The sequence below is a fragment of the Staurois parvus genome, unplaced genomic scaffold (assembly GCF_062004578.1).
Source record: "Staurois parvus isolate SC_StPar_1 unplaced genomic scaffold, SC_StPar_1.0 ptg000061l, whole genome shotgun sequence".
NCBI classification, from domain to species: Eukaryota; Metazoa; Chordata; class Amphibia; order Anura; family Ranidae; genus Staurois; species Staurois parvus.
This window is the reverse complement of record NW_028317857.1, coordinates 9,175,701-9,189,799: the sequence shown is the minus strand read 5'-3', so window position 1 is coordinate 9,189,799 and position 14,099 is coordinate 9,175,701. Positions and strand designations below refer to the sequence as shown.

The window sequence follows — 14,099 nt, the reverse complement described above, 5'->3', positions numbered from 1 at the left end:
ATTTCCTGCCTTCACTAAACATGTCATCCATCTTCTGGTTCACTCAGTAGTTGCTCTGAAATAGCCTATTCATTTTCAAATCAAACCAGTAATTGTCTTTAGATTCCGGTTTCTAAGACTAGTGGCTGCTATGCCTCCTACTCCCCCCAGCCACTGGTCTTGGGACATCATTTCTGTAGTTATGTCTCCAGGAAGCAGTGATTTAGTTCATCCCCACCTGCAGTGGTGGGCGAAGTGAGACTCTCAGACACGTTCAACATGTGCAGGCCTAGTGTACCCGCCCACATTCATGGTTCCCTGTGGTTGGTGGGAACTGTAGTTTCCTTTCACTGCAGAGAGAGAGAGGATATGATGTAATCCCGGCTGTTACACTTTTACTCCTTGGCAGAACAGATGAGGTCATGAAAATTCAATTAGACCTTTTCTCCAAAACGGTAAGGAATTTCAAAACTGTATTATCAGTTTAATATTTTGTGTAGGGGGTTGTATTAATTGGTGATTTTATTTTGGCATTCTAGGAGTTCTTGTTTAACAAAATCATCTGGCAATAATGATAGCTTCAAGACACCTCCTGTATGGAGAAATTAGTCGCATGCATTGCTCAGGTGTGATTTTAGCCCATTCTTCCACACAGTCTTCAAATCTTGAAGCTTCTGTGGACCTCTATGAACTCTGGATTTTCTATTGGATTCAAGTCAGGTAACTGGCTGGGCCATTCTAGCAGCTTTTTTTCTTTGAAAACAATTGAGTTTCCATGGCTTTGTGTTTGGGATCATTGTCTTGCTGAAATGTCCACCCTCGTTTAATCATCCTGGCAGATGGCAGCAGATTTTTATCAAGAATATTTTGGCACATTTTCCCCATTCATCCTTTCTTCAATGACATGAAGTCTGACAGTACCGTATGCTGAATAACAGCCCCACACCATGATGTTCCCACCTCCAAATTTCACTGTTGATATGGTGTTTTGGGGTGACGTGCAGTGTCATTTGACCTCCAAACATGGTGTGTATTATGGCATCTAGAGTTCAATTTTGAATTGTTAAATCTTACCAGACTATATTCTCCCAGTATTTCACCGACTTGTCTAAATGTTGTGCAGCAAAGTTTAAACTAGCTTCAACATGCTTTTTGTTCAGGAGTCTTGTGTCAGGCCATGGAGGTTGAGTGCATTACTTATTGTTTTCTTTGAAACAATTGTACCTACTAATTCCAGGACTTTCTGAAGCACCTGGTCATGGACAGTTTATGGTGAAGTGATGTTTTTTCCACTTCCAGATTAAGGCCCAAACAGTGCTCACAGGAATGTTTAGAAATCCTTCTGTAACCAATGCCATCAGTAGGTTTTGCAATAGTAAGGTTGCAAAGGTCTTGAGAGTAATGGGAAACCTTTTTATATGCCATCAGTTGAGACTGAACCAGCTGATTTTGCACTGAAAATGATTACTGATAGATTTCAGCTGGAGTCTTGGCAATCCATGTCCTTTTGCTCCTCCCTTTCTTCATGTGTTCAATACTTCTTCCCTGTGTCATTGCATTTTAGTACACATAAAACTTAATTTCTGAACTTATTTGTTTTGGTTTCTTTGTATGTATGGATTGCATGGGTTGTTACCGATATGTGATAAAGATTTCATGTCAATAGCACCTTTAGAAATATATTTACCTAGAAAAAAAGGTGACATGTTCAATACTCATTTTACCTGTACCTGTTACCAGTACCTGCTGTATGTATGTGTATATTATATATATTTATTTATTATACACTGCTCAAAAAAAAAAATTAAAAAGGAACACTTTGAAAACACATCAGATCTCAATGGGGAAAATATCATGCTGCATATCTATACTGATCTGCACTGGGTAATGTGTTAGGATTGTAAGGATGCCCCATCGTTTGATGGAAATTAAAATTATCAACCTACAGAGGACTGAATTCAAAGACACCCTGAAAATAAAATGAAGAAATGTAGCAGGCTAGTCCATTTTGCTGAAATTTCATTACAGCAACTCAGAATGGTACTTAAGTGCTTGTATGCATGCCTGACAACGTCGGGGCATGCTCCTGAGACGACGGATGTTGTCCTGGGGTATTTCCTCTAAGATCTGAACCAGGGCACCACTGAGCTCCTGGACAGTCTGAGGTGCAACCTGGCAACGTCAGATGGACCAAAACATATCCCAGATGTGTTCTATTGGATTTAGGTCAGGTGAGCGTGGGGGTCATTCAATGGTATCAATACCTTCATCCTCCAGGAACTGCCTGCATACTCTCGCCACATAAGGCCGGGCATTGTCGTGCACCAGGACACACTGCACGTGTGTAGGGACTGACAATGGGTCCAAGGATTTCATCCTGATACCTTATGGCAGACAAGGTACCATTATCACCAAAACGGTCATGCTGAACAATGTTACAGGCAACATAATGTTCTCCTCGGCTTCTCCAGACCCTTTCACGTCTGTCACGTGCTCAGGGTGAACCTACTCTCATCTGTGAAAAGCACAGGGCGCCAATGGCGGACCTGTCAATTCTGGTGTTCAATAGCAAATGCTAATTGAGCTCTATGGTGCCAGGCAGTGAGCACAGGGCCCACTAGAGGACGTCGGGCCCTCACACCACCCTCATGAAGTCTGTTTCTGATTGTTTGGTCAGAGACATTCACACCAGTGGCCTGCTGGAGGTCATTTTGTAGGGCTCTGGCAGTGCTCATCCTGTTCCTCCTTCCACAAAGAAGCAGATACCAGTCCTGCTGATGGGCTGAGGACCTTCTACGGCCCTGTGCAACTCTACTAGAGTAACTACTTTTTTCCTAGAATCTCCTCCATGCTCTTGAGACTGTGCTGGGAGACACAGCAAACCTTCTGGCAACCTGCAAACTCTGTAGTGTCCAGATATCACTTCATGCTACCAATAGTGACACTGACCCTAGCCAAATGCAAAACTAGTGAAAAACAGTCAGAAAAGATGAGTAGGGAAAATGATGTCAGTGGCCTCCACCTGTAAAACCATTCCTGTTTCGGGGGTCATTGTTGCCCATCTAGTGCACCTAGTGTTAATTTCATGAACACCAAAAGCAGCTAAAACTGATTAACAAACCCCCCTGCTACTTAACTGACCAGATCAATATCCCAGGAGTTTAATTGACTTGATGCTATACTCTGATTAAAAAGTGTTACTTTAATTTTTTTGAGCAGTGTACACACACACACACACACACACCCGTGCAAAAGTTTTAGGCAGTTGTGAAAAAATGCTGTAAATTAAGAATGCTTTCAGAGATAGAAATGTTAATAGTTCCTTTTTATCAATTAAAATGGAAAGTAAGTGAATCAAATTAATATTTGGCAAGACCACTGTCTTCAAAACAGCATCAATTCTTCTAGGTACACTTGCATACAGTTTTTGAAGGAACTCGACAGGTAGGTTGTTTCAAACACCTTGGAGAACTAACCACAAATCTTCTGTAGACGAAGCCTGCCTCTAATTTTTCTGTCTCTTCCTGTAATCCAAGACAGACTCCATGATGTTGAGATCAGAGCTCTATGGGGGCCAAACCACCACTTCCAGGTAATTGTCCTGCTGCAGAATAAATTTTGGGCGATTCGCACACCTCCCTGATTGTATGGAATGATGGATAACTACCTGTCTGTATTTCTCAGCATTGAGGACACACATCATTGATCCTGACCAAATCAACTCCATTTGTAGAAATGCAGCCCCATACTTGCAAGGATCCTCCACCATGCTTCACTGTTGCCTGCAGACACTCATTATTGCACTGCTCTCCAGCCCTCTGTGAACAAACTGCCTCCTGCTACAGCCGAGTATTTAACATTTTGGACTCTTCAGTCCAGAGCACTGCTGCCATTTTTCTGCAACCCAGTTCCTATGTTTCTACACTGAAGGTTTGGATTTTTGGCTGCAATTTAGACCACTTCTGTTAAGAATTCTCCAGACAGTAGGTGGGTGTACCTGGGTCCCACTGGTTTCCTGGTTTCCATCAGTTCTGTGCTGATAGCACCGCTAGACATCTTCTGATATCGAAGGGAAGCATGATGTGTCTTTCATCTGCTTCATTAAGTTTCCTTGGCTGACCACTGTGTTTACACTCAACGCTGCCTGTTTTTTTGAGCGTCTTCACAAGAGCTTGATGAATTGAATTGATGCTGGTTTGAAGCCAAAAGGGTAATCACACCAAATATTGATTTCATTAGATTTTTCTTGTGTTTGCTTACTCTTTTAATTCAACTAAATCCACAGTCACATAATACTCCAGTTCCTAGTCTTCATTCTTGTTCTGTTTGCAGGAGTGGGGTCCATTGTTCGGGTGCCCCACCACTGCCTATTCCTACTGGCTGTCCAGCGTCCTCCTGAGATCCATATAAGAAGTTTCAGCGGTGTTGTCAACATTAGGAGACTGACAACACTGGATTACTGGTCCTCCATATCCAGTAACCATGCTAGCGAGGGACCTGGACAGCAGATGTAGATGACCAAAACATGCTCCAGAAGGTAACAAAAAAGTGCTTGATAGCCGAGAGGTTTTCATTTTTAAAAGACAATGTTGCACAGAGCAAATCAGTACCTAACACGCTTTAAAATTGTGCATGCCAATGGAACAGCGACAAACTACGGTACATTAAGTTATCCATAGGCAACGCTTTAAAAGCCTTTACAGGCTATTAGTTTACAGTTAAACAGGAGGTCTGATGCTAGAATTATTGCTTCCATTCAGACATTCGCACCAATACCTTACACATGTGGTGCAATCACCGTTTACATATGCGTGCGGGACCTATGTATGCATTTGCGAGACCCCTCTTCATCTCTATGGTTAGCTGGTGCGACCACCCACAGTGCCCCTAAGCTCTCCAGAGAGACATGAGAGCCCGGAAACTGTGCGACACAGCGGGGTGGGGGGCCCCCCCTTTTCCTGCCTGTAGAAGTGATTGGGCTGCCGTTGAGACACTTGGATCACTTTTAGAAAAAAAGTGCTGGCCCAAAAGAATGAGATCGGAATCCAGCCATAATCCTTAAGTCACCACCACTTCCTGAGGTGACACTAAGTATAGTATACTGTGCATTCATAAAACAGTATACATACACCCACACACGTCGGTTGGGAAGTGGTTAATGCATTTTACATCTGCCTTTCAAGCAGTACGCTATTTCTTCTATTGAAAAAGTTTGTACAGTTTTAGGCCTCACATAGAGCAGCTTCTTTGAGCTGCAGTAACAGCCGTTTGAGCTTTTTTTTTTCCCCTCTACCTGGTAACTGCCCTCCATTTTAGCCTGTGTGTCCATGAACACTATAGGAGTTTTCAGGCAGAAAAAACAAAAACACACCACACACGAAGAGTTTTTGAGCATAAAAAAAAAAAAAAAAAAAAAAAAAAAAAAAAAAAAAACTGCTCAAAAAGTGAAGAAAGCACGTGTTAATGCATTCTGTTGGCCAGAATTCTGGCGATTAGAATGCATTAATGCCAGGCGCAGGAACAAGCATTAAAACGCATACAAAAAAAAAAAAAGCTTTTCACCACGTTTTTTGATTCTAAAAACTCCTGTAGCTCAAAAAACTTTTTTGAGCTCCTCAGTGTGCATGAAGCCTTAGCAAATTTAGATACTTACTCAGTCGTCAGAAAGGTAATGCTGACCATCGTCTGTTTGGTTGGATCTGGTGCAAGTGCGTCTACAGCACAGGTGGTTTGATATTCTCTCTGTAAAGTACAGACTGTTTTAATATCCTGTTTCTAAGCAAACTGTAAATAAGGTGGCACTTAAAGTGTAGCACTAATACAAGTGACACTCATACGGACCTGTACATGGTTTGCGCCAAGGCTCCCAACAAAAATATACTGAATACCATCAATACATAAATACAATTATCAGAATACAACACTATTTCCAAAGTAGCTCTTCAAGAAAACACTAACCGGTGCATCCCAGTGCTTCTGTGCAGAGACATCAGCTTGGGGGTTTATGCGCTTAAACTTGGCCAAGGCATCGTCATTGATCTGTTGTAAATGCTGCTCCAAGGGGATATCACCATATGTAAGGAACCTGGAAAATGAACACACCTTTACTATTCATGAATTCAGCGTTATTAATTATGGTAAAACAACGTAAAAACAAGCAAATATACAAGCATACTTGCTACAGGTCCTATACAGTCATATTAGCATTTTGTCATAGTCCATGGGGAATTTATGGGCCATTTATGTACTTGCACTGAAATTATTGTTATGTTGCCTATAGCATGCAGATTCCTTGTGTCCAGTAGCATCATGGGTAACATACGGTCTACTGCCGAGGGGAGAAAAAAAAAAAAAAAAAAAAGATCGGGCTGAGTGTTCTCAGCCATTCAGAAGTTTTTTTGCTTTTTTTTTAATCTATAGATACAAGGCTTCTACTGACTGGCCGAGTTGGAGAGGCAGGCAGATGAGTTCATGATTTCTATCTTAGCCAATCAGCAGAAGACTTGTATCCATTTATATACACAGAAGGGTTCCACTGAATGGATGGACTTGACCTGACTTTATTTTGTTTCAGCAGCAGACTGGTAGTCGCTTGTAATGCTGTGGAACACCGCACTGTATGTGGTATGTAGGTGATGTTACTACAGTATAATACAGCACTGACAGCTGCAGAATAACTTGGATAGAAAACTATTTTCTGGTTAACATTACTCCATACCGTGAAGCAAACAGGACAGGCAGGAATAACAGCCCCAGTGTGACGACTCTGCACCTAAGGCTGGACTTCCACCATTATGCTTCATTGCTATATTCCAGAAACACATCATCTAAGGCTATGTTCACACTTGTGCAATGCGTTTGTGCGCACATGTTGTGGGTACAGCAGCCCATTTATTTGAATGCAGGTAAGGAAGTCCCGGGACTTATTTTTTTTTTCTTTTTAATTATGCTGCACAGAAATGCATGGTGCTGGGGTTCCCTGGAGTGAAAATATGGGCATTCTACCAATGCGAATAGGTGTCATTAAAAAAATGTATGGCTCCCCTACGCATCTGCTGAAGAGCAGCGCAATTTGCCTGCAGGTCCGGAACGCACACAACACAAAAAAAAGAGCAAAACAATTAGCACCTCAGAGCATAAAGAGAGACACATAGTAACTGTGAGAGGTTCCATTCCTACCCATTCTCATTTCGTGGCGGGGGAGGGGGGAGAGATGTTTTTTGCAATTTGGGCATTAAAACTGAATGCCAGCTTGTTTTGGCTACTCACCTGTACTGAAAGTGCTTACTCTGATTTTACTGCACACTGTGAGCTTCTGCAGCCTGCTTTACCCATTCCTCCAGACTGACACCCACTCATCAAGGCATTTGATATTTGCAAGACTTCTCCCAAGAGCCAGCCCACTTCAGGATAGAGGGCTCTTGGGATAAGTACTAAGCACAGCACTCTGCTGCCCTCTACCACCAAGCTACCTGCTGCACTGCATAGAGAAGCACAGAGACCCGGTGATGAAATCAGAGAGGATTGATTAAAAAATATGTAAACCCAACATTTATTATTCCTGATATATGCCTGCTCTACCATGTACTTGTAAGAAAAAAAGTATCCTGTTCTGTTTGTATTGCTTCCTTTGTGTGAAATCTCTAGTTTTCCTGCCGGTCTCTCTGCTTTCCTATTAAGAACTTACCACACTAGGCATGACAGCACAGCATGGTCAGTTCTCTAACTGTGCTGGGAACTCCATGTGCTCTCCTGCAATGATCAGACTTGTCCTGACATGCCCCCTCCTTCACAGCCATTCACTGGGAAGATCGCTGCCGTTTCTCCACCCTCACCTCTATGCAGCGAAGAACAGAGGATATGTCAACGCTTATAAAAAAAGGGGGGTGGGGAGAAGTATTTTGAATTTTTTTTTTTTATATCTATCTATACACAAACATTTACCTTTCATTTATATTTTAAAGTGGAAGTTAACTCAATCTTTTGTATCTTTTACCTACAGATAAGCCTTTAAATAAGGCTTACCTGTAAGTACTGTAAATATTTTCTAAACATGCACGGTTTAGGAGATATGTACTGTAGAAGCGCCGGGGAAGCCACAAGTGCGCACTGCACTCTCAATGGACGGCGTGTCGTCCATTGAGAGAGCTGTGCTACGGCTGAAATTCCCACGCACATACACACACATCGCAGCTCGGCCAATCAGATGGCCGCAGATTGCGCACCCATAAGGAAAACTGGGTGAAGATGGAAGTTTTGGGGAGCAGTGACAGCGCTCCACTGGAGGGCTTCATTTTCAGGTAAGTATTTCATAATATGCTACTATGCGATGCATACTAGCACATTATACTCTTAACTTGCAGGGAGAAGATTTTTTAGATTTTGTTTTCTTTTTACGAACGTTTTAAACTGAATGGGTTGTTTGACAAGGTGAGGGTTTACATATACTATAAAAAAGGTCATTAGCATGTTGATGAGGGAGAACAAAAGGCAAATATAAGCAAATTAAACTTTAGCATTAAGCGAAGGAGTTACTGAAATCAATACAAAGAACTTCTCTGTCTCAAAGAGAAATAAAAAAAACAAAACACAAAACAACCTTTTGCATCTTTTACCACACCCTAGAGACCACTATGCAGGTTAAGGCCTCATTCACACCACGGGGCAGAGGAGTCAGTTTTTCTGCAAGCATACTGCAGGGGCTCAAAAGAAAAAAAGAATTGCTCTCTACATGCCTTGTTCACATCACAACACTGGTATCATGTGCAGATTTATTCTACGCACATATCTGAAAAAAAAACTGACATGACATCAACATTGTGGTGTGAACAGGGCACATAAAAGACAGGGATGAAAACAAATGTCAATGTGCATAAAAATAAATAAATAAATCACTGAAATGAGCAGAAAAAATGGATGTAAACTCGTGCCTCTGCAAGTGAAAACTGCATGTTTTTTTCACCACTCTTCTGCACATATGGTGTGAATAAAGGCCTTAAAGCAGAGTTCCACTCACCTTGTCAAAAAATAAAAGTCAGCAGCTACAAAAACTGTAGCTGCTGACTTTTAAAAAACAGCCACTTACCTGTCCCTCGTTCCCGTGGTGTGTCCCCCGCAGCCCGTTTCACCGACCGTCCTGTATTCCAGGAGGCCGGCATCTTCAGCGTGGGCATGCGGCTCTGATAGCTTGCGGCTTCAGTAGTAGTGCTGCGCTTCATGAATGGTCCCTATAGTCTTCTGGGACCTGTCACGTGTCCCAAAAGACTACAGGGAAGGAGGGAAGGAGGACACTTCCGCTTCCAATCGCCTAGGTAATCGGACCGGAAGTGGGAGGGGGTAACTGTCAAACTCGGGTACCCGCTCCCCAAAAGGTGCCAATCAATGGGGAGCGGGGGAGCAGTCCTTAAAGCGGAACTTCCCCTTTTGGGTGGAGCTCTGCTTTAAAAGCGCAAAGCGAAACCTACTACTGGGAACTCATAAGAGCAGAGTTTCTTCTCTTTGCTCAGTCTTGGCATGCTGCAGGAGATGATGCAACACAAAGAATCAAATTCAAATTCCTAAATCCCTGCATGTGTAGCTGGCAGTTACAGGACTGAATAACATTGCTTTCACAAGAGATGCACTATTTCCCAGAATTATAACAGACTCACATTTTGCAGCTATTAAGGATAAAAGCAGCCCTTTGCAGTTTTCTTCAAGCATTTACAGTTTTTCCCTTAAATGACTAAAATTCCTGAATATAAAATAATGTTAGCAAAAATTCTGCCATACTGTTTTGATGGAGTAAAACTGGAAAAGAGCCGCAATCCCACAAACATCTGTTTGTTTTTCCCAATACCATCCGTTAACTCCCTCCCTGACATTTTTATCCAGCTTTTCCTTTACTGATCGATCTAACTTTTTATTCTTCTCTGGTTCGACTTTTCTATTTCTAAAAATTCTCTCTACAAGTAAAAATACACAGAAAAGTAAAAATAGTCCTTCTAATTCACACAGCACCACCCATACATAATAGATGACCAGCCATAATAAACACATACATGGAATAGAGGAAGTGCAAGAGACATAAATAAAGCTGCCAAAATAGTAGCTGTTGAATCTGGCAGATACATGAAATGATGTTAGGAATTGTTAGTCGGACAAAGGACTGTCACACTTTACAAGCTGCTGGACAGATAATCTTTCGTCTAACTCCAACCTTTTCAATAGCGAGGTACATGGAAAGAATACATTTTAAGCTAATGAAACTAGTATAGCAAGTAAAAAGACAGAGAAAAAAAAAAATGTACAATCTGCTAAAATATATATATTAAAAAAAAAAAAAAAAAAAAAAGAAAAAGAAGAAGAACAGTGGTCTAGACGGTGGACATAGTTATGAATCTCCTAAACACAATTGTAAGGCTCTACGGTTTTAAGCTTTACTCTGTAAGCTGTCCTCCATACAAAAAAATATTTAACCACTTGCCTATCGGGCACTTTTACCCCCTTCTTGCCCAGGCCAATTTTCAGCTTTTAGTGCTGTCGCACTTTGAATAATTGTGCGGTCTTGCAACACTGTATCCATATGAATTTTTTTCACACAAATAGAGCTTTCTTTGGCGGTATTGAATTGCCACTGTTTTTTTTTTTTTTTGCACTATAAACAAAAAAATAAATAAATAAAAAAAGCACAATATGTTGAAGAAAAAAAAAAAATAAGGTTTACTATTTTTCTATTATAAAATTGAGCAAACAGGTACATTTCCTCATCACTGATGTGCGTTGATGAGGCTGCACTGATGGGAATTTATGAAGAGGCACGGATGATGCTGATGGGTGGCACTAGGGGAACTTTTGGGGTTGCACTGATAATAATCAGTGCAGATGTCCTCTGTGACAGTTGCTGGTTATTGGCAGCACTTTCCTCATGTTGTCACATGACGCCCTCCCAGAACAGGACAACCTCACTGTAGACGTCATTCGGCTATAGCGCTGTTGTAAAGTTCATAAAAGAGGTTCGTCACCCTGTTTGGGTAAGAAAAAAAAAAAAAAAAAAAAAAAAAAAAAAAGCTAGCGGCTTTTAATAAAATAGACATTCAACTGTGCAGGGATCCAGTGCCATCCTCACCTGAACCGGTTGTTAGGTCCTCGGTGCCAGCATGTTTACTGTGGGCAATGGGCTGCAATTCCTTAAGGCTTCACAACCAGCTTACCACTGTGCATATGCGAGCCGCACTGTGCTTTCTGAATGGTCCTGCATCCCTCTGGGACCTGAGGTGGGGAAGCGATCCGACCGAAAGCCGGAAGTGGGAGCAGGTACATGTCAAAACCAGGTAACCCACCCCCCCCCCCCAAAAAAAAAAAAAAAAGGTTAACTAAAAAGGGGGGGGGACGACGACGACACATAAAGCATAGCTTTTCCTTTAGGGTGAAGTTCTGCTTTACGACAGCAAAGAGAAAAAATTAAAATGATTTGTCACAGAAATAACTGGACGACATAAGGCAGAATTCTCTTGAAGACAGAACACAAGGAGGAAAAAAAAAAAAAAAAAAAATAGAGTTTAGCTAATTTCTTTTTTGTACTGTAGGGGGTATACATGGATAGATTTGGTCTAGAAAAAATGGCCACCGCCATCAGAGGATGAGTGTACAATCCGTAACGGATGGACTTAAAGCGGAACTACACTGTATTAGAGCACCACAACCCAAAAATGCCATTTAATCCATTTTTACTTTTCAAAACATACTTTATTTTGCGGAGAGATCACTTTGAAAAACACCTCCTAGCATTTTTGGCCATGGCCATCTTGAGTAAGGGCAGATGACTCATGTAGCACTTCCTGGAATTCCTCTGTCCTTAGCTCAGACATGCAAGGAGGAGGGTATGCTTAGAGAAAATCCCACCTCCCCTCATGGAAAGCAAAATATGACCTACTTTCCTATGTATTTACTATTGCTAGCAACATAAGAATTAAAAACAGTCAGACAGAGAGTGACGTTCCACTTTAAATCTGTAGGCAGCATCAGATATAGTCTTTGGGTATAATAAGTTTGCTGACGCACATTTTTCTTAGATGCCATTTTAAAGACGTCTTCGGGAAGAAAGAGGGAATAGTTCCAGCATAAGGAAAAGTCTTGGAGCTGACAAAGTGGCAGTAAAAGATAAACAATGGCGCATTAAGACATCTGTCCCCTGGTACTGTACCTGGCATTGCTTGGGTGATAGTGAGTGGCATGGAAGTGTTTTAACTGCTCCCATGTTAGATTTGGAATGTCTAGTGGATCTCCTCCAGACACAAAAGAGTATGTACCCTCAGGAAGAACTTTGTTTTGTAGCCGCTGTAAATACACTCTTTGATTATCTGTCTAATGGAAAATGTAAGAGAAAAAAAAAAACAAAAAACATATCACAGGTTACAATTAATCACAAGGTGATAATCAAAACAGCAAACATACAAGCAAAGATGCAGGTCAAACACACAACTAAAGCCACAGATGACAATGTAAACTGCTATGGCCTTCAGAAACACAAAGGGACCAGTAAGGTGGAAACAATAAATCATAAACAAGTTGTGTCAGTGCTGGTGTCTACACTTTGCCAACCTAATATAAGGAAACCATTGATGGCATGGCATATTTTGGACACTGATAAAGTAGGCATTCATTGTTGGTAATACTTTGGTTATGAGGATATTTAACTGCCAAGGTGACAGTATAAGGGCTAAGTGTTGGGGGCAGTTAAGACTACACGCCCAAGGGAGCCAGGTCCAGCCTCAATGCCAGCAGCCTGTCAAAAAGTTGACTACGAGACCATTCACAAGATGCAGTGCTGCTCACGCAGTGGGCACCCGGCTGTGAAGGTGCAAGCTGCCACAGCTGGTGTGCCTACACTTACAATGCTGGAGCCAGGGAGGTTGAACAGCTGGTGAAACTGGCTGCAGGGAGGACACCGCTTGATCGGGGACAGGTGAGTGGCACACACCAGTGGAAGGTCTATTTTTACGCAGTATGTTTTATGTCTTGGAGAACAGAGGATATACTTCTGGAAGTATGTTTTCACAGCGGTGGATTATAAGGAAAAGTTAAAATTTATTGTTTTTAGTTTTGTTCATTTTAACTGAGGATTCCTTATATGGACTTTTTTTTTTTTTTTTTTTTTTTAAGAGAGATTAGACTTTCTATCCTAATCACTTTTCTGCTATAGTTTTTACATTATTTGTGCTTTTTGTGTGATTTATACTAATGCTTTGTCTATCCATTCACATATTGTGCGAAGGATTCCCAACTTAATCATACTGTTAACAAATAGGTCACCGGGCTGAAACAAGCTTGGAGATAGGGATCTCTATTTTTCACAATGCTTACTTGGTGGAGGGTCAGGATGACAGCCTTATGTTAGATACACAAGGAGAGTTTGTTTTTTTTTTTTCACTCAACCAAACAGGCTGAACGACAAAAAAAATCTAAGAGGTCGCTGTGCTAAGTGATGTTCCCTACTGATCTATTGTGTTGTGACAAGGGGACTGCCCCCCACATGAATACATTGATCAGTGCTCGCAGCCATTGGCTACAAGTGCTGATCGGCTGCTTGTTTTCCAGTATGATAAAAAGGTGGTTGTAAGGACCGGATTCTGTTGGACAGGACACTGTATACAGGCCAAATGTTGCCCAGTTTCTGTTGAACCAGCCGACATGCAGCCTTTAGAATCAGCACCTTTTAGTAAAGTCAGCTCCCATATTTCTGATTTCACAGATTTACTTTAAAAGATACACTTCACTACACTACACAGATATTACAGAACATGAGAAGATCACTTACCATTACCCCCTTCATCTCATTAAAGACAACTCCTTTGAACATTAAGGGAGAATTGGGATCAGTGGGGTTTTCATGTTCTAATCTCCATCCTTCTTGCCTGAAATAAACAAAAAGAAAATTCACTGAGCACTGATCACCATTTATAAATCAAAAGTATAAATTACTTTGGTATGTCAACATTCATTACCAAAAGTCCAGTTCTCTAAGGAATGGAAAAAACACAGCATCTAAATAGACAGACAGAAGATTCTGGAAGTCCTTTGGGTTTTGAGTAGAAAATGGGTACATGGTGTAATCGCTTGCTGAAAAACAAAATTCAAAA

At 41.4% G+C, this 14,099-nt stretch overlaps 1 protein-coding gene across 1 annotated transcript in view; it reads right to left on the bottom strand.

The window, feature by feature from the left end:
• Window positions 1-14,099, bottom strand: part of PITRM1 (pitrilysin metallopeptidase 1) — a 79,968-nt gene that overhangs the window by 41,273 nt on the left and 24,596 nt on the right. The window contains exons 5-9 of the mRNA XM_089668721.1: window positions 13,965-14,079; window positions 13,778-13,874; window positions 12,164-12,324; window positions 5,938-6,064; window positions 5,633-5,721 (exon numbers count right to left, since the gene is read on the bottom strand). Of these exons, the coding sequence (XP_089524847.1) occupies window positions 5,633-5,721; window positions 5,938-6,064; window positions 12,164-12,324; window positions 13,778-13,874; window positions 13,965-14,079 (589 nt within the window). The remainder of the gene's footprint in view (window positions 1-5,632; window positions 5,722-5,937; window positions 6,065-12,163; window positions 12,325-13,777; window positions 13,875-13,964; window positions 14,080-14,099) is intronic.